Source organism: Hippocampus comes, unplaced genomic scaffold (assembly GCF_001891065.2).
Source record: "Hippocampus comes isolate QL1 unplaced genomic scaffold, H_comes_QL1_v1.1 scaffold319, whole genome shotgun sequence".
NCBI lineage: Eukaryota > Metazoa > Chordata > Actinopteri > Syngnathiformes > Syngnathidae > Hippocampus > Hippocampus comes.
The window spans coordinates 511,031-531,326 of record NW_017806090.1 but is presented as its reverse complement, the minus strand read 5'-3'; the positions used below and the strand labels follow the sequence as shown (position 1 = coordinate 531,326).

Genomic DNA, 20,296 nt, shown 5'->3' with positions numbered 1-20,296 from the left:
GGTCTTTCACATACGTGTTGTCATCTACTCCCGAGCTTTTCCTTATTTACATTTGAAGTTTTGTATGAGCCTGCATCCCTTCCGCTTCTTTCTCTTTGGGGTTTGATTGAATACAGTCATTCCATCTGCTCTTGGTTGCCCTCGTTTTTGAGGCCCGTGAACTAAAATCCGCTTCGCTTTTCATGCAACATGGCGTCGTTCACTTCTTCCCGTCAGACATCCAAAACACCAGTCTTGCTTCTTTTGATTTTTTTTTTTAGAAATTTAGGTTACCTTCCCCGACCCGCTGATGTATGCATTTCTTATTCTGTCTTTTCTCTTCACTTCATACATCCGTCTCAACATCAAACACGGGTATGTGTCGACCAGGCTTTGATATCCCCCAGCCCCCAACCACCACCACGTCGTGCCATTTTTACAGCCACTTGAATCACTTCTATGAAACATTTTAATGGTCATTTGATAGTTAATAATGATTTGAACCCAGAGGCATGATAATAAAGTGAAACTTGGTGAGTACACTGTCAATAAATGTTGTACTGGCAGCAGCGTTCATAAAGACTAACCAGACGTGTAATTCTTTTCGGTTATCGGGTGTAATTGAAAGGGAAACGCTCATTTTGATTTCTGTCTGATTGCATAAGACTGGCGGAGAAAATGACCAATCAGGTAGCACGCAAATTGAACGTGCTCAACGTCATCACAGTGCGACATATTCGTATGAAACAAAACAGAAGCTTTCTGTGGGCAACTTTGCTCAATAGTCACCGGAGGTGTTTACATTTAGGTGAGCTGTTTTTATTTTCAAATCGCGTCATAAGTGCACAGTTACTATTTGCTTTCCTGAAGACCATCTTACTTGCGTGGCAGCGTGGAAAGTAACGCTTTCGTTTTCTGTGAGAGCCGCGTTGTTGTATCTGACATCTCCCACCCCAAAATGACTGTTTTTGAAATGCTAATAATTTGCATGTTCAGACGAGCGTTGTTACTTCTGCAAGTTACAATAATTTAATGACGCATCTGATGTTGACGCGGCGTGTGATCGAATTGATTCCTTCATCTTTGTCCATATACGCGCACTAAGAGCATGTCGATAGCATGATAATTCACCATATAACGCAGCGCAGAACAAAACTTGTGCCATTTCATTGTTCCAGCACTCGATTTTTAAACTAGCCCCAAAAGCATCGGTATCTACGTATAAGTTCAGTACAGTAGTCCTCTCCAACAATGGACGCGGCTTACAAACAATAACTATACAACGAACTACGATCCCCGACAGTTTAATATTGTTTCAATTTTACCCTAAAATAAATGGTTAATATATATATATATATATATTTTTTTTTTTGGGGGGGGGAATCATTCTAGCACTTTAGGAAGCTGTCGTTTTGTCGGAAAGGCTCCACAGGGGAAAAAATGTGAATAAATAAATTCCATAAACGGCCAATTACTGTATTTCATTAGAATTTTCTTCCATTCTCTGCAGATTTGAATGACTGCAGTACTGTTGTGCTAGCGTCACCTGCTGCTTGCTGCCTCTGGGATGGGCCAGCAGATCTCAGGTCAGGCGGCGCGTCTCCCTGAGAAGTTGCTCAAACACGTCGGCTTGGTGCGAGACATCTGCTACCTCACCTACGAGGAGTTTTTGGCCAGGGTGGCCGAGCTCAATGACTTGTAAGCACAGATGCATGCAAACACACTTTTACTGGATATTATGTGAAATCCGTTCATCCATTTTCGATATCACTTATCCTCATTAGCTTTGCAGATGGAATTGGAGTTAATTCTAGTTCAATCGATTTTTTTTAACCTATTTGGTATGCTATTTTATAACATTTGAAGAAAGCTGGTTAAATGTCCAAGATATAAGTTGCAGTTGTCAAAAAACATAACACTTCTCCATAGCTCGGGGGTGGAATTTATTTTGTGTATATTGTGATAACTTGACTTCTGTTGCGTCAGATGAAAAAAATGCTGGAAAATAATAGTAATAAAATAATAGTAATAAAAGTATAAAACATACTTGGCTGCTTAATTTCACACTTGATTGGTGGGTGGGCGGGCGCTCCAGACAAACAAGGATTTACGTACCAGCAATTAAAAAGTCAAATTTCCAAATTCTGTTTCTTTTCAAGCAGCATCGTTTCAAAAAACGTGGCTGGATTCTCCCATTTTCTGCTCTCCGCAGGACTGCTAAACTAGCTGCAGGGCAACACAAGCACCTGCTGTTTGAGGTCCAGCCGGGATCGGATGCCAGCGCCTTGTGGAAGGTGTCTGCCAGGATCGTTTGCACCAAGGTGAGGCCAAAAAAAGAACTACCGGTACATTTTATTACCGCCAGTAATTCAGGAGACAATATTGACCCACGGGAAATAAAGGTAGATAGTAATAATCCGTTGCAGTCGAATTGTGGCTGTCATCAACTCTTTTTTTTTTTTTTTTTAATTTAAACTGCACTTATTAGTTTGCTTAAAGGGTTTGCATCATGTTATTTTAAGCTTTCCACAGTTCAGTCTAGACCCTTCTCGCTGACGTCATTTAACCCACAATGCTTAGTTTCCAGTCGCCAGGTTTAATGGCCAGCACGCAAAAAAAAAAAAAAGAAAACACAAAGAGAAACCTCATCCATCGTGAGCATTATCAGACATTTGTCTACTTATGTCTAGTTTGGGGCGGAAAAAAAGTTTGTATTACGACGCCCGTCCATTACACATTGGAACCGGTCGTTCCAAGCCGCTAAGTAGAAAAACTGAAGTTGGTTGGAGGGAAAGACGACGGCAACTGCGGCGGTGCCTGGAGAAATGACGATCAGACAAACGGCTGCTGAATGGTCTGTCGCCGGGGAGGCGGGCGCGTCAACCGAGGTGGCCGCTCGGTCATTTGCGTTTGTTGTTCTTCGGTAAGCAATGGTTGACTGTCAAGTCCTCACGCGACTTCTTCCGCCTCACCGCCAGATCAACAAGGACAACGGCGTAGTGGAGGCGTCACGCATCATGAACCTGTACCAGTTCATCCAACTGTACGGCGACATGACCAGTCAGGCCGCCGGCGTGCTGGCTGCAGAGGGCGCCGCCGCCACCCTGACCACCGAGGCCTCTTCCGCGCCGCCTCTTGCCCCCGACGCCTGTCAGGCCAGCATGTGGATGGGCAGGTCGGCATCAAAAGCACGTGCCATCGACTCATTTTAAATCAAACTCTTAAGACACAAAATCCCCCCCCCCCCCGCAGAGTGAAGGAGTTGACGGACGACGAGGAATGCTGCATCTGTATGGACGGGAAGGCCGACCTCATCCTGCCGTGCACTCACAGCTTCTGCCAGAAGTGCATCGATAAATGGTACGCCAATTAACACCAACTCCGAAGCAAAAATTGTTCACAAGTCGCGCGCGCTTCACGTGTGCCCACAGGAGCCGCAACTGCCCCATGTGCCGCCTGCAGGTGACCGCCGCCAGCGAGTCGTGGGTGATGTCCGACTTCCCCACTGAAAATGACATGGTGGGATACATCCTCAACCTGGCCGACGAGGCGGGACACCCGCATCGGCCTTAACGCAACAAGTAAATGAAAAACAAAACAAAGAAGAAAAAAAAACATTCTCTGCAAGTAGATGTGGTGCGTTGTGGAGGAACGATTCGCAGGGGGTCACGTGACACCAGAACCTCCAAAGTGGAACACAATCCGTTCCGCGACAAACTCATTTTCCTCATCGGAAATAATGGAAGTAGTAGGAATCTGTTCCCGGGTCAAACTGGCGCCATCATAAAATCTTCATGAACGCAATGAAGAAACTCACAGAACATTCTTACTTGTCATACAAGTGTAAAAAGTAGTTAACCACTGCCAGGAGTTAATTTTACTTTTTTTTTTTCTTCAGAACTCATAAAACAAAAAGTAATCCGTTCCCCTGTCAAAAGGTGGCCATTGTGAGCCCTTCCTTAACTATCAAAGCAATACGTTAAGTCACATTTTATCATTCTTCCGTCTGAGTCTTAAGTGTAAAAATAAGTTAACCGCCGTGCTGTTTAGTAAAAATAAAGTAAAACTGCTTACTTGCCGATACTGTCATCCAGTAGCGTGATACTGCTGGTTCTAGAAGTGTATTAGTTAGCGCCTGCGTTAGCAACCGCTTGCTACGATGAACGTGTGCGTGCATTTGGCATTGACTGAATTGTGTCGCTTGTGATTTCCACAGTGGAGTCGCGGTTCGCACATCTGCCTTGGAGCTCTTAAGGTTGGGGCCTTCCCGGAGAAAACCCACGCTAGCATGTGGGAAAACAGATTTGAAAACGGGAATCTCTCGACAGTGAGGCGCATGTGCGAACCGGCTGGGCGCTGTGCTGCCCTATTGTTAAAATGTGCATTTGATGGTAAATTTGCTTTTTTTTTTTTTTAAATCATATTGATGTCATCATGATTAACCAATTTAACCAATTCATTGAACCAAATGAATCAGAAATTCACAGTAAATCAATTAGCCAACGAATAAATGACTTAATTGTAACGTAGATTTTAGTAAATGAATGCAACAAATATGAAACTGGACTCACGATGTTGTGAATTTCTTGGTGGTCCATATGTGTGCCCCCCACCGCTCTAAATACATGCTGAGCTCACGCTCAGTTAATTTTTGGGGGATGTTTTGTTCTGGAAACGTCTGGTGGAATTCCAGATTTTGTCCCGCGCGTCGTGTGTTCCACTTTGGAGGTTCTTCAGTGTTTACTGGGCAAAAGAATGCAACATTGTTGTGGTCTGACAGCATTCGTTGAGCAGCCAAGTTGTAATGTGATGCCCTCGCATGTAGGCAAGGAGAGCCACAGTCACTGGTGCACTTTCTGTCATGTGTTGAACGGGACAAACATTTAAACATAAATACTCAAACTAAGAACGCTCGCAGGGAGCAGCGTGGGCCATGACTCATGAGACCACACCCCTTAAAGACACACACTGACAAGAACACAATTGCATGTTATTTCTGTGTATTATCTTCGACTCTGTTATATTCTGTTTTTATGCAATACAAAGCTTTTTTTTTTTTAATTTAAAAAAAAATATATTAAAAAATGTTTATGGGGTGGCGGGGGCTTTATATATGAGTGAATCGAGTTTCAAACTTGGCCATGGAATGAATTAAACTCTTACTTTGGGGTTTCAACGTACATCAGGCGGCATGCAGTGTGGTTGTCACTTCTCAAATTTCATCACATCCGGCACCAGGGGAAACGGGAAGTTCACATGAAGGGTACGCATTTTATTCATAAACATGCTATCCCCCCCACCCCCAACCCCCAGTAGTTCTAACCCAGCATGTTGCTGTGTAATATCGCTGATGAGCGCATGGATAATGAATGAGTTTGAAATACCACGTCTTATTTTCACATTTTATGTCAAAGTTTCACATTTAATTTGCACATGAAATACTGTACTTTGTTCCAGACTTTGGCTGAGCCTTTTTTGATCGACCAATTTCTGTTTCAGTCTTTTATCTGAAACATTTTGAATTCTTCTAATCATTTGATAGCGATATATTAGATACACTGGCAGCCTATACTGTATTACTGCAACTATCCAGAATTTATATATTCTAATCTATTCCATCAATTTTGTGCGGATTTTTTTTCCATATAAATATAATTAAAAAAGACATGTATATGGTTTAATTTTACCCAATCTCATGCTGACTTTGCTGTACTTTCCATTTGCACTACAAAAATAAATTATCATGCGTAAGTATTTATTTCAGCATGGTTATTTACATTTATTTTAACCGCTTCTTACAATAATATAGTACAGTATAACATTTAATTGTGTATACTTTATTTGGCCGTTAGGTGGCATCATAGCACTAAACATCCATACAGAAGTGTTAATCACCTTGATTGATTGTAGCAGGAGTATTTTTCCCATTGATACAATAAAATATCTTTTCATTCTCTCAGTGTACTAAGTTGTTTGATCAGCTCTTTTCAGTTTCTAAGTCATTTAAGAAATTAAGATGACTGATGTGTAATATTATAGGCCTATATTAAATAAATGAGATCATATGTTGGGATTTTCTTTGGTTTCCTAGAACTGCTTTAATGTATTTTATCCATCCATCCATTTTCCGATCCGCTTATCCTCACAAGGGTTGTCGAAGGTGCAAAATGTGTTTTTTTTAATGTAAAAAGTCATTACATGTGTCTAAACCAGCATCGATTCAAAGATGAATTACAGCAAAATGTGAAAAAAAAAATTCAAACTCAAGTCACTCCACCGCTGGAATGGTCGCGTCCGCCTTTACGGCGTCCACCAAAAAGCTGAGTTCATTGCACAACGTCTCGTGGCGGTACGCCACGCGGATTTGCGCCACGTTTGTGCGTCCGATGTCGTTGCCCTCGGGGCCGTCCTGTAGGTAGTTGGAGCCCAGGAAATGTTTCTTCTCCTGGAGACATGATAAGAAAAAAGCATATTGGGCTTTTTCACGCAGTTTTTTTTTCTCCTCTCTCCTTTTGGTTTACGATATAAAGCAGGGGTGCCCGATACGTTCATCGCCTTCGTCCGGTTGCTCGCGGACTGGTCCAAAGTCGACCGCGAGGGGTGTTGATGGGGGGGGGGGGACCCCAAAACATTTGTGTGCCTGTGTGCGTGTTATTAATGTGATATATTTTTGTGTTAGTGCACGCTGCACCCTTATAATTCCATCAGTCCCACTTTCACAAAAAGTATTTAAAAAATAAAATAAAAAAGCAGGTCACCTTTAACCTACGATGGCGTGTGACCTGCATCCCGGAAGTTGTTAGCGGTCAGCTGTCTGGAATTGCAGCTTGCGATCAGAGCTGTTGCCCTACATCTTTTATTGTTAGTATTATTGTCATTCAGTTTTTTAAAATTGCAAAATTCACCAAGGGCAATGGCAAAGAATTGGAATCTAGAGTGCAGGGAGAAGCAGTTTAAAACGGAACACGTGAGCTACGATCGTTACGTCAAGTCTCTATTAAGGTAGGCAGTGATTTGCCTTTCACAAACTTGCGAACATTTGTGTCCACTTTATTTTTCCGTTTTTTTTCATTGTGGCTATTGCTCAGCAGGGCATGAGTGTGTAAGTGTGTGCGTATGCGCGTGTGCAGTAACAGGTCGATCGCGTGACGTTGGTTGATCGAAAAGTCGATCTTTGGTCAAAAAAAAGATAAGAAAACCTTTATTACTCTCACAATGGAGAAAGTCCCAATTCACAGCAGCAAAGTTATGAAAGGAAGAAGTAAAAGAACAAAATATAAGAGCTTTTAGGTTGGGCACACCTGGCTTAAACAATCTTCATGTTTTGAAGGGTCTCTCCATGTTTTACACATAGTACCTACCAAATTTCTCGTTGCCAAATTAAACTAATTACATGGGCTGAAAAGTCCAGTAATTCTGGAGTGTACTGCTGAACCAATCATAAGTCACGAAAAAGTTGATCCCATGTTGCGCCCCCTCGCAGTGACAAATGTTTGGCGGTTTACACAGGTGAAACCCAGGTTTGGATATACATTCCACATTTTTTTTTTCTTGTGCTCACCTGGTGCGACAGGCCGCTTTGCAGAACGCTGTTTCTGGCAATCTCACACAAGTCGCAAGTGCTGAGTTTCCAGAGCTGAGCTGCGATGGCGTACTCCTCCATCAACGCTTCCTGTCAATGTTTCAATGCCATTCCAACCATGTTTTTATCATGCTCCGCAAGCTGCGTTAGGATACGGCAGAGGTTCTAACCTTTGTGTAGTGGAACTGCATGGGGTCGTCGGTGGACAGTGACACAGACAGGCCCTTCTGGAAAAACTCCCGTAGTGGGTTTTTGGAGTACTGTAAGAACAAGCTGTTGTTGCTCAGCGGCGACATGGCAATGGGGACCTGGGCCAGGTAGTAGAGGTACTGCAAGACCGGACTCTGGTGGACAGGAGGCATACCAAATGAGGATTTGAGGACTTGACTGTCACGATGAAGGAGTTGTTTACCGTTAGTGAGGGAAAAAAAAACTTTCATCTTTGTGAAAGCGCAAGACGGCCATCACCTTTTTCAGGTTGAGTCCGTGGGAGATGTTGTCCGCCGTTAGAAAAGCAGACACCAGATGAGTGATGGAGCCGGCCTCTCCGCAGTGGGGACGGAACTGGAAGGTGTTAAATCCACGTTCCCTTTGGAGAGACAAAATTAAAATGTGAACATTTTATCGGCCATTCATTGTGTGACAATCCCAGAGGTACCTTGACGTACACGTGCCCCGACTTAAGACTTTTACACGTTGGGAGACAACCCCTTGGGTCATTTTTTAAATTATTTTTTTTCCATTGTTTTGCAAGGCAAGATTTTAGTTAGTCGCGTGCGTCAGATATGTCGCAAAGTGAAGTTGAAACAGGGGTCCAAACCACTGCTACATGGGCCCTCTGTTACAGAATCTTAACTGTGAAGACACCGCTGTAGTCTTCCAGACCAAAGGACTCACTTGCGCAGGTTGTTCAGCACCATGATGTTGGCGTACATATAGAACAGGTAGTAGGTGTACGGCGGGTTCTCGTCTGCGGTCCATGACTCAGGCTTTGGACTTTGATAGGAGAACAAATGGTCACTGTGTTTGGACTCATCATCCACACTGTCAAATCCTGTCACCTGCAGAGCGAGATGAAGATCAGAGTTGAAGTGCAACATGACCAGAGAAATGAACATCACCTTGGTTTGTTTGACGCGAGTAAGGCGTTTACATATTTTAAAAAAACGTGAAGCGCCGGGTGCTTCTGCGGGTTGACCGTGGCCTCAAAGATGGGGATGAAGATGTTCTCCAGCATCTTGGCGAAGTTTGGGATCAACTTCTTTGACCTGAAAATGTCACTGTAAGACAGAGGAACGTCTTCAGATCAAACTGATGCGCATCCGGAAAGGCCCTTTTGGATCCGGATAGACCTTCTGAGAGCACTCACTAGATCCGAGGGACCTGGATCATCCATCTCAGGTTTGGCGAATGGACTCTGTGCTGAATAAACCAGGTGGCAAGGCCCACCCATTCGCTGGCGGATCGTCCGTAAATCGACAGACGAGGCTCGGCGTGTTGGTACTTGCTCTCCTCCAGCTCCTTTGCCACTTCCTGGAACGGATCGCGGGAAGTTCTCAATATACTGAAACAGCCGTTGGGTTAGCATACTTTAACGTCCTTAACTCTTATTTATGCGCGGTGTTGAATGACCTCGTCCGTATCTTTTCTTGTACAGGGGGTCCTCGGTTTATGACATTTTGGCTCAAAAGGGGTTTTAATGAAAATATCAACTGGAATTATGACTCAACAACTGTTGATGTTGGTGAGTGATTAGACCCCAGTCGGTGAAACCGGTGACTTGCGACTTGCGTATAAATACGGGGTAGGTCGCTGCCATAGACACAAAGTCCGTTGTAAAACCAAAGCCCCGTTCTACCGGAAACAGAGGTCGAAGCTAGTTCGGATGAAAAGTTGACACACCTTGATGAGACGTGCAAAGTACTCTCCCTCGATGTAGTTGTCGGTCTTGAGGTAAATCTCTCGCAGTTCACTGGCTCCCACCGGGTTGTACTTGGAGTTGAATTTGTCAAAGCGATGGAATGTTTGTCTCCCCTGCAAAGGTCAAAGGTTTACGATTTGCAACCGGCGCGCTGACCGTTTCGACACTTTTCGTCCTTACAGCATGCACGTCCAGCGAATCCACTGTGAGGTCGTAGGGGTCCATGTGGAGGCTTTTGAAGACCTGCTCCAGCGTGTACCTCTGGCCGCCCTTCTCCAGGACCACGCGGCCTTTCTCCGTCTGGTATGTTGTCTTGATGAACTTCAGCAGGTGCTTTTGGTTCATGCAGGCAGCGGCGTGTATGTGCGTGTCCACCTTTTGTTTGATGGCGCGGATTGGTTTTAGGATACCAAGGGTTCGAATGTAGCAATGGTTTATTAATAGCTCAAGTCGGGGTTAGTCAATGAGGCACCCACCAACCTTTCTGACGTTGTAAAAATCCCTGTGCGGAACGCTCTTCAGTTCCTTGAGCTCGGCCATTTCATTCAGCATTTCATGAAGGTAAAATTTGGAGGACAAAAAATTCAATCGTCTGTGGCAGTACGTCTTCCTGCAAGACAATGGAAAGTCAGCTGTACCTGTTTGAATCTTCAAATCTTTAACAAAGTTTTTGGGACTGTGGACTATGGAAGCTCGAGTACCCATTAAAGTCGACCTGTGCCCTGTATAAAATCCAAATTTTTTTTCCTATAAGCTACCAACGCTGTCAACCATGTAGTATGGGTAGTCCTTACGTGGGGCCATCAGCAATCATGGCAAGGACGTGGCTCAGGTCGATGGCAAAGGTCTCCAGGTCCGGGTAAGGGAGGCTGCGAGGCTGCTGCTGTTTCAGGGCCTCTGCGCTATTGTAAACATGAACGATGCCGTCCTTCATCTGCAACTCGTAGTCCAAGTTCTCGGGAATGCTCTCTGTGGAGTATGGGTCCTCGTCTTCGCGGGGGAACGGCCAGATGTCTACAGGTCCAGAGAGGGAACATTAAAAGGCTGTTACCTGACCACAAAAGAAGGGTTTTTTAAAAAAAAAGTTCGTTTCCCCACCTGGCAAGACCTCGTCCTCCTCTCGCCACTTCTCCCCCTCTGTGTTTCGGAGGAACCGGGCAATGGTCCTGGGAAAGCGGTGGTAAGCCAACCGGGAGTACTTTTCCCTGATCACCAGAGCTCTGAGGAGGCTCTTGGCTGCCTGCTCATAATCCTCGACAGTGACCTGGAATAAGCGCAAGGATTCCGCATCACGTCGGGGGAACCTAAATTTAACGCCCAGTGAGCGTTTTATTTTGGCCTTTGGCCTTTGCCAGCCAGTAGCAGCTGCAGAAGGGTGTCACCATGAAGGTCGTTGCTTATGACAGACATGCTTACCCCGGCGCAGTAGTCTCCACTAATTGTCACTCTCTGGAAGTCGGGGAAGCTCTCTGAAAAAACGGGTTCGGGCGTGGTTGGGGACATCACGGGCGAGGGCGACAACAGGCCGCAGTCTCCGGTGGGAATCTGCAGGGACAGCGACTGGGAACGCTTCATCATAAAGTTCTTCTTCCTGGTGACGCACAGGAGAAAAACGGGTATCACTTAAGAGAAAACCCAGCGAACCGGCTGCCATTGCCTGGTGAGCCCGTCTTCCCAGACCTCTTGACTGTCTCCTTGGACCGCTGCTCGGCCAACTCTTTTTGTAGAGTGCGCTCACGGTGCTCCCGCAGGCCAATGGGACAATGCTCGGGTACGGTGAACAGGGCCATGGCGTCCTTGGTGTCCTCCTCCTTCAAGGCCGAAGCGTAGACCTTTTCGGCCAGCAGACGCACCTTCTCATCCACTTCGCTCATGGACATTTTTGGGAAGAGCCGTGGCATCTCCGCTGAAGGTTCGGGGCGGATACTTTGCTTTAGTTTAAAAGTGCATCGTGGAACTACTGGCTAACCACGACAGCAAACACAAAGCACGATAACGGTTTCTCAGATGGATTCACTTGTGGAGTCTCAGCACGTTGTAAACGTTGATGTTATGCGGAGACCGCGTCTTTAACGATGAGAAGCCTTCCAGTAGACTCTGACTGGTCACTGCACACTGCACTATCTTGTGTGTGTGTGTGTCCATGTTTACATTCCGGTGCCTTAGGAGTTGTCTCCATTCTGCCCCGCCATCTTATTTTATGCGGACACTTTCTTTTCCACGATTAACAGCCTAGTTGACTCTGACACATGGTCCCTCCACTGTTTGTGTAACTCTTGTTTACAGTCGACTTAGCAACTTGTTAAAATTTAACACTTGACATCTGGTAGCCACCGACGTGGAAATAACATCAGGGGGGGGCGCTCACTTGAGGACCCGACATGTTTTGAAACCCCACACCAGTAAACATGCCCCGTCCGGACTTGGGTATCACTGGCTTTTATGTGTCCCGCACGTGGTAAACAACACCAGACCCCATGAACCCTCCCTGAGACCACACAGCTAGCCGTGAGATGCGCAAGCTACGATACTGTACTTCCTGTTTTAGTCTCTTTGGTGGTACAGTGCACTTCCCCATAATTTATCACACCTTTTGTTTTATGTTTCTTGAGTTAGATTGAGTGACTTTGCAGTTTATAGTGTTCGTGCTAAAAACAAGAGAACGCAAATAAGTTGATTGTGTGAAACGTGAATAAGCGAGGGTTTCACCGTATTCAAATACGGATTGGGAATTAAGGACAAGCAGTTGCTGTGGATACTTAAGGTCATTTTGTTGTCATTCTTTACAGAGTGACATCGCCAACTACTGGCCTGGCAGGCATATTTCAGTGCTTTGAATCATTTTCGCAGGTCCACGTGACGGGCGTTAGGGTTATTTTCCTTGGCCATTGTCATGCAAACATATTTTTAAGATAAATCTCCTGCCATCAGTCAAATGTGCCGTATTTTCCGGACTATAAGTCTAACTTATACTCGGGAGCGACTTATGTATGAAATTCTTAACACATTATAAGATCATTTGACATGTTATTTTCACAATGAACCACAAGAGGGCACTCTAGGCCTGTGTTGATAAGTCAACGATGAGTCTGACGTAAGCGACGTAGAAGAGGAAGCGCCGCATCTTCGACCTCCAGAGTTGGCGGTTCTGCTCCTTTTGTCCTGACCGGTTTGCCCTTCTTGTTCAGGAAACTGGACTGTTAGTTATTCGTGTGCGTGTCGACACACCAAGCGCTAACACGTAACTTTATCTTTACACGTGCCGCCACCCTGGCGCACACTGTCCGTCACGGCCTATATGCCTCCACAGGCGGCACGTGTGTGGCTGCCATCAACGCGACAGCTGAGAGATTCCTCGCTCGTCCTTGACCTACATCACCGGAAATTGCCGAAACCTGACCTGCGCATCTAATATAACTTCATACAAAATGATGCAGTTCAGCTGTTGGTTTTCAAACAATGTATACACAACTAAGATAGTAAGCGTGACATCGTAACATTTTACATACATTAAAAATACGTTTTCCCCAACTACAGTTAAAATCACTAATTATGAGCGACCCTTCATTCCCATGGAAAGTTTCCAACGTCAAAAAATTTCCTGTAATTTTGCAACCTGAGTTCACTGTCCCAACATTTTTGGTTTGTTTGTTTCCTACCTTCTGTGGCAGTTTGGGCCATGCTGCCTGCTTCTACGCGTTCACCCTTCTTGGGCAACACTTCTATCGTTTGCTCCGGCCTCTTCTGGAAATGTCCAGCTTGTTTCTCGGAGCTGATACTTTCTCAACTGGTATCTTTCTCACTCACTCTCACTCGACTTTGAGGCCAGGCTGTTCATGCGTTGGTCATCTGGACTATTTTAGGCCGTTGGGAGTGTCGTGGCGACCGGGGGGGGGCGTCTAAATCAGGTGGCGATGTCACAACTCGGGGTGGGCCCGCAAAGGAGGGACGCCGAGGCTCTTAGCTAGTAACGAAACCATGAGAAAGTCTGAATTGTGCTCCTCCTTCTAATGTATGTGCTTTGGCCACCAGAAGGCAGTATAAGACAATCTATATGTAATACATATAGATTTGAGGTTGAAACACAAAGACCATTGCAGGATAGTTGTGGTAATATTAGTCTTTTTTCTGTTGCAAGAGCATAAATAACTGGGAGTATTGTTATTTTGTCTGTCTGCATGTGTTGCTGCACCATTTGTTCAAATTTCAACTGTTTAAAGCAGGGGTGCCCAACCTTTTTTGACTGACTCACGATCGTTCTTGGGACCGGTCCGCAGACTACCGATCAAAATGATGTTAGTCGGTCAAATACGCAACATGTAAATGTCTCTGTTTAGTTTTTCCGTCCACTTTAACCGGGAGTGGCATCAAACAACTTCCATTTGTCATTTGGCTTCACTCAGTTTTCACAGTGTGCACATACGCAACACGGACAGAGGGGACACCTTTTAAGTTTTGCGCTTACGTCGTGACACTCGCATTCAAATTGTGATGAGTGCTTATATTTCTTTCGCCCTGCTATCACAATGAGGCGTTTATGGACTCCTTTATAGTTTTGAGTGTTAGCCACCTCTTGTTACTGCGCGTTGGTGGAAAACAATGTTAGGTGTGGAGACGGTGGCTGGAATTATAAATAGACGCTGTGGACAGCCCGCTGACAGTCGCCGGGTGGAAGGATAATAGTCACTGACCTCTCCCAAGGCAAGGTGTGGATTGCTGCTTGCAGAGGACTCCTTCTCTTCTCCTCATTGTGACCTGGGAAGATTGCACATGAGGTCTAACAAAGGCCAACAAGAGTTCCTACTGGGCATGGGTAGTAGGCACTGTACGACCTGGTCGTGGTTACTTAAAGCAGTTGTTCTCAAGATGGGGATTCCTGGGTAGCTTGGGCGTCCGGTTGCAAAATATTATGAAATAATTTTTTTTTCTTTATTCCTTCTCTTTTCATCCTGACAAAATATTCCTTTGTTCGTCTGGAGATTGCAACTTTCTTTCTTAAAAAAAAAGTTTCCTCAAAACACTTTTTTTTTTTTTTTTTTTTTTAAGCAGCCGTTTTCCCGAAAACTTTTTTCCTCTCTCTCTCAAATTGTTTGCTGCAAAAATCACACCACCAATTGGGAACTTTTTTTTTCTTTTTGCAAAGCATCAACTAAAAGCAAAGCTTCCCCCTGGAATGGTCCAGCCAGACCATTTTTTAAAATAATCTTATGTTTGAAAATGTTTTTATATGATTTAATATCTGAAATTATATACAGTAATATATAGGAGCTGAGCCCTGCCGCAAAGAATGAAAAAACGTGAGCATTTAACCCAACACACTCACACACAGACAGATTTGATTTTGGGAAAAAAAAATGCACCTGCATTGTACACCGAAGACTGTCCATAAGTCCCACTCCCCACCCAGGCTAAACTAACATACAAAGATGTAAGAACAGTCCAGCTGAATGGCTTGAGCATACTTCCTTGACACCAATTCATATTTTGGCGGCATTCGAGGATGACCTGCATTTTTTCCACTGGTATTTTAAACACAAGTGTGTACAGAGCCCAAGTTAGAGTTTGTGAAAAGCAAAAACAGAGAAAGCCCCTTCAGTAAATATGCTGCGTCACGTTCGCGTGAGGCTATCTATAGAACTTTCCGTCCGCTTTCCTTTTAAAGGCAAGTCTTGGCTGATTTGGAGCCTTGGAGGAAATGCCAGCTCTGGAACTGTTCTTCCCATGCTGCAAGCGGAATGTCAACTTTGATGCCCTTCGCTGGCAATCGGGCCCCAGTTTTTCCCCACCCGCGTTGACTTGGGCACAACGTGAGATAGACACTCACCAAAATGATCGGAGATGTCAGCGAGATGATTCAGTCAATTGCACCGGCACCAACGGAGCGCTTGTTGTTGTCAAGGGTGGTGTTTATTAAAGCATCTTGTTCTGTCACATTGACACAAATCAACATCTGCATCTCTAGAAATATTTTAAAATATTCTCTCCCTCATATATAAAATGTAATTTTTTTGAAAAGATATGTTTTTATTAAATCATCTTACATCTGCATCTCGCTCCGATGCACACGCCTCAAACTATAGCAGCGTTTAATTTCCAACTAGTATTTAACCAACAAAGAGGGTTAAGGAAGTCAACAGGCTTCATTTTACTGTTTACTTCCTGTTTATTTGTTGACCAACTTCTAATATATTGGTTAACAATGTAAGGTTGTGTTGAGCCAAACAATTACATGACAAAGTCGTCCCCCCCCCCCAAAAAAAAAATTAAAAAATGAATGAATCAACAAATTGTAATGCAACTCTTATATGTCCTGAGTGATGAATGAAATCTGAATTTGTTTGAGGGGGGAAAGTGTAAATAATCATCCACCCGCCAGATATTTGCCCGATTTTAAAACCAACAGTTTTACTTACTGCGTGTGTGGAATCCTGCAGAGAGCCTCACTGAGCTTCAAGTCGTGCCAGAGGAAGTTGAACAGGAAGCTTTGGATGATGCTTCTTTAGATGAAGGCTCATAAGGGGAGGGCCGCTTGGTTTTGTTTAGTGTCAGGCTTGCACGTCATGAGTTTTTGGTTGATCAAAAAGTAGATCTTTGGTCGAAAAAGGTTGGGCACCCCTGTTGTTTAAAAAATAAATAAATAAAACACAAATAAATAAATAATAATAATGAGGCCAAGTGTGTAAAACATGTAAGATTAAAAAAAAAATTAAGTACTGTACTGTAAATGGAGTTCTTATAGTGACCTGAACTGCAAAAACTAATTGCTTCATTAAAAAAAAAAAAAAGTCCCCCTCCAATGCGGAAGTTAACTAGGTTGTAACTAGCAGGTTGTAAGGCCCTGGCGAAATCAGTCAGTTTGAAAGCGTGTGTCCTGTCTTGTGCAAAAGAGCCACAGCTTACCCCACCTGCCTCAATGCCCAACGTGGCACTCGGAAAGTGGCTAACTCACTTTCTGGTCCCAAATCGAAAACGGAGCAGCGCAGCAAGCTGGAGAAAGTTGATACTATTGTAGCTTTTACTGCTGGTACATGAGCGCGATGTGAGCGGTTTATTACATTCAAATATGAAAAGAAGCAGTTTGACAACAAGCAAACTGCAGGCCTGCGACTTGACCGCTAGATGGCAGCATGCCATCCTCACTTCACTCCTCCCCTCACTTCATCCGCGTGGCCATCTTGCTCGATACAATCATCGGACACTTCATTAGGGACAGCTATCCAATACAAGAGCTGTATAAAAAAAGTCCTTACAAAGATCAAATACTTCACTGAAGTTACAAGCGGAAACACAAGCAAAAAGCAATGGGGGGAAAAAAAACACATGTATACAAGTGCATTTCAATAAATTAGAACAGGGAGGAAAAAGCTGATTTCCAAGTGACTCAATCAACTAATTCATATATATATAAAATATTCATTCCATGTGTAGTGGCTCTCTCGATCCAGTAATTGACCATTTCCTACTGGGAAGAGCGAGAACTGTGAATAACTGAAGCTCAAATACTGTATCTACCCCAAACTGTGATTGTAAAACACATCATTGCAAACTCAATTTACGACTTTCTTCCTAAAACTGAACGACTTACAGATGAATGGATTAAAAAAAAAAAAATGTACCCGAAGCTCGTGAGATGCGTGCGGCGATGACTCTCCTGAACATCCCAGGCTAAACTTAGCTGCTCCCTGACATACATACAAAGCTTGTTTCTTAGGCGAGATGTATCACTTTCACCTGCTCTCTGATTTCTTTCTAATTTCCTACTTTGCGATTGGACAGGGCTTTGGCGCCATCTTGTGGTGCAGGGTGAAAAGAGTACAGTAATTAATTTCTGTGGATGGGTTCCACCAAAAAAAAAAAAAAAAAACGTTTTCCACCACAGTCAAAATTACAGAGATGCACAAGTATATCAACAGACAATTAAAATATACTTTTTTTTTAAACTATGACTGAGCTCATTACATATTTAATAAATTCCCCTCCACAAGCAGTTCATTTCCTTTCAAATGCTTCCGGCGATGTCGTCTTCTCCAACTCATACTCTCTTTCTCAGTTCCATCGGCCCTCGCCATCTATGGCGCTTGCTGCGACGGGCGTGGCCGGTCCTTTTCACTCCTCGTCCGTCCTAATGACTCGTCAAGAGCGGATTTGTCTTGAGCTTTGTCTGTGGTGAGCAAGCACACCCAACAAGGGATCGTCTCCGGCCCGGGCGCGTCCGTGGGTTCGTCGGCGCCCCGGCGGCGGCGGCGGCCGATGGAGCTCATCTTGTCTTTTGGGGCGTTGGGCACCTTTTTGTTGTTGTCGTGCATCTGGCTCAGGCGGTGGATGAGGTCGTGGTAGGAGCACGAGAACAGGAAGCAGCCGGAGGTTTTGGACGGCGAGCGTCGCCTTCTGATGTTTAGCAACAGTCTACAAAAAAAGAGATGAAGTCTTTTGAGTTCTTGTTGACAGGCAGGTGGTCGGCCCAAAATCCTGCGCGCGTCTGTTTTTTTATACCCCAGCAACTACATGACATATTTGTTGCTGATAACATGATAAGCTGTCCACTGCAGTCACCGCTGTCCCTGAAAGGGTTAAAGATGATCTTATGTTCTGCCTGCATGATGTCTTTAATGTCGATTACACTAGTCAACAGCAAATTTTTTATCAGAGATGGCTTCATGTGTCCCTAAACACATTTTTGATGCCGGCTTTTTTTTTTTGCGCACATTACTGTCATCCAGCATTTTTTTTACAACTAACAGTCAAAAAGTTATTTGGATTGTGCAGATGTCCATCTTGATAGAATACAGTCATACCTTGGTTTTCGACCATAATCCATTCCAGAAGGCTGTTCGAAAAGCGATTTGTTCGACATCCAAAACTATGTTATTAGCCCATGATTAGGGGCTAATACACTATGCAGAAATAACAACAACAAAAAAAACCCAGTCAGATTTGTGTAAATCACAACAAACACGTCTGGTCACAAGGAAGCCGAGAGGAGTCGAGTGGCGTATTCGGGTTTGCTCAGTTTGGTCGAAAACCGGTTTTCGGTCGTAATCCAAGACGTAAAAATCTCGAATTTTCTTGTTGAAATTCGATTTGGTCGATAACAGAGATGTTCAAAAACGGAAGTTTGACTATACTTGAATCTTTCTATTTGTCTACCTGGAGGCCGGAGATTCAGTTTTTGTGTCCCCGTCCTGCCTTGGCGGTTCCAAGTGGACCGTGGGCAGGTCTCTCTTGATCAGCAGACGCCCTTTGAACCTGACACAAACAGGAAGTAACATGAGGCCTCTGTTTCGTTCTGAGCAATTTATTGAAGAAAGACTGCGGTCATCTGCCTCGTTCAGTAGGAAGCAGCATTTTTGGCCCATTTTGGCAATTTCCCAGTGGCTGCGTCCTTGAAATTTTTGCAAGTCAAGCTCCCAAAACCAGTTTCACTTGAAACATCAAATTTTAGTGGAATGTTCATCCTGTGTGGACCCACAAAAAACTCTCAAGAGCCCATGCCCAGTATGACAAAAGAAGTCTAGCATTTTGGTTTAAAGTGATCATTTTGGGGTAATTTTTTTGGTCATTTCGAGCGGGTCCTTTGAAGGCATTTGTGGTTTGCTACTAAAGTCAAACGTGTATATTGTTTAGAATTTGAGTTTTCGTCCCAGCATGTGGGTGGAGAATGCAGGCAAAGATTGATGGATCCGCCACTGGATCTGTAGCCCAACCAAGAAATGTTGGAAATTTCCGCACCCGGCCAGTTTCACTTACCCAGATAAAAGATTAATGAGCATGTTGATCATGAGTAGGTAGACCCACAAAAAAAAGGCTTCTATTTTCCTTTGAAGTAGCCATTTGGGGGTCTTTGGCTTCGTTTAAAGACAAACTTGTCCTTGAGGTTTTGGACGTGGACGACACGAAATTGTGAGGAATTTGAGTTGACTTGAGCGTATTCGGATGGAAGTTTGACAAGTCACTGTGGGTTCGATTTTGAAAATGAAGCCACGATACCAGTTTCACTTCAAGCAATGTGAAATTTGGTCGGCATGTTTAACACGAGTCCCATTGGACGCAGGACGTTGGAAGCAAATATTTGGAGGTCGTTTTGACAATTCCCGAGGCCCTTGAAAGAAAACATCTCCTAGACATGAGTCCATTTTCTACTGAAGAATGACAATTTTGATGACTCGGCATAAAACACAAAACTTCCTACTCAATTCAGTTTGAGGAGCCCTTCAACCACAAGCTGCTATGATGATGTCGATTCTGAGCTTTCATCATTTTAGCGTCAGCGCAGATGACTGCATGAGCTCCCAAATTAAGCCCAAAAGAATGTGAGCACTCACCTTTTCCTTGCAACGGCGCTCCTCACCAGCGGCATCACCGCGATCAACACGCAGCAGCAGACGAGCGTGCGCAGCGTGAGCCTCATGTTGGAGGGGGGGGGGGCCGGCGAGAAGAGAAAAAAAAAAAACAAAACTGCCAGGGATGAAGGAGCACAAGCAAGTCAGAACTGTTGTGAAACTTTTTAGATCCAGGGAAAAACATCTCTCTCGATCAGCCAAAAAAGGAAAAAGGTTTCATCCTTTCAAATCTCATTAAAAAAATAATCAATGCAGATAAAAGCAATATTGTGGGAAGAAAAAATGTGATGAATTTTTTTTTCAAGAAAAAAGTTACAATAGCAAAGATGGATTTTGTCAGGATAAAAAAAATTATTAATCTTGCAAAAATTTATTTGCATTTTTCCAATGTTAAATTTCTAATAGATTAACTGCTTTATTTACCCCGCAAGAGAATTTAAATGGTAAGAGTATATTAAAGTCAAACTGAATTTT

The 20,296-nt window shown here is 44.1% G+C and overlaps 2 protein-coding genes across 5 annotated transcripts; one reads left to right on the top strand and one right to left on the bottom strand.

The window, feature by feature from the left end:
- The first annotated feature begins 679 nt into the window (after positions 1-679).
- rnf141 (ring finger protein 141) lies at positions 680-4,389 on the top strand. The gene is made up of 6 exons (XM_019894836.1): positions 680-787; positions 1,490-1,677; positions 2,192-2,300; positions 2,958-3,154; positions 3,232-3,339; positions 3,411-4,389. Exons 2-6 carry the CDS (start codon positions 1,547-1,549, stop codon positions 3,550-3,552), a joined length of 687 nt encoding a protein of 228 aa, XP_019750395.1. The 5' UTR covers positions 680-787; positions 1,490-1,546; the 3' UTR covers positions 3,553-4,389.
- A 1,415-nt stretch (positions 4,390-5,804) lies between these two features.
- On the bottom strand, positions 5,805-16,084 carry ampd3b (adenosine monophosphate deaminase 3b). Of its 4 annotated transcripts, XM_019894834.1 has the most exons (18): positions 15,896-16,084; positions 15,307-15,407; positions 14,315-14,379; positions 14,174-14,237; positions 11,163-11,388; positions 10,899-11,073; positions 10,581-10,746; positions 10,277-10,496; positions 9,963-10,092; positions 9,663-9,857; positions 9,464-9,595; positions 8,931-9,094; positions 8,715-8,841; positions 8,459-8,622; positions 8,030-8,150; positions 7,732-7,905; positions 7,541-7,651; positions 5,805-6,424 (listed from the first exon to the last, which is right to left on the bottom strand). In XM_019894834.1, the coding sequence occupies exons 4-18, from the start codon at positions 14,229-14,231 to the stop codon at positions 6,248-6,250; spliced, it is 2,340 nt and encodes a 779-aa protein (XP_019750393.1). In that variant the 5' UTR covers positions 14,232-14,237; positions 14,315-14,379; positions 15,307-15,407; positions 15,896-16,084; the 3' UTR covers positions 5,805-6,247. The 4 variants fall into 4 exon arrangements, with proteins under 4 accessions (XP_019750393.1, XP_019750391.1, XP_019750392.1 ...); XM_019894832.1 differs by lacking the exon at positions 14,315-14,379; XM_019894833.1 differs by lacking the exons at positions 15,307-15,407; positions 15,896-16,084 and having other exon boundaries at positions 14,329-14,379.
- Positions 16,085-20,296: the final 4,212 nt, after the last annotated feature.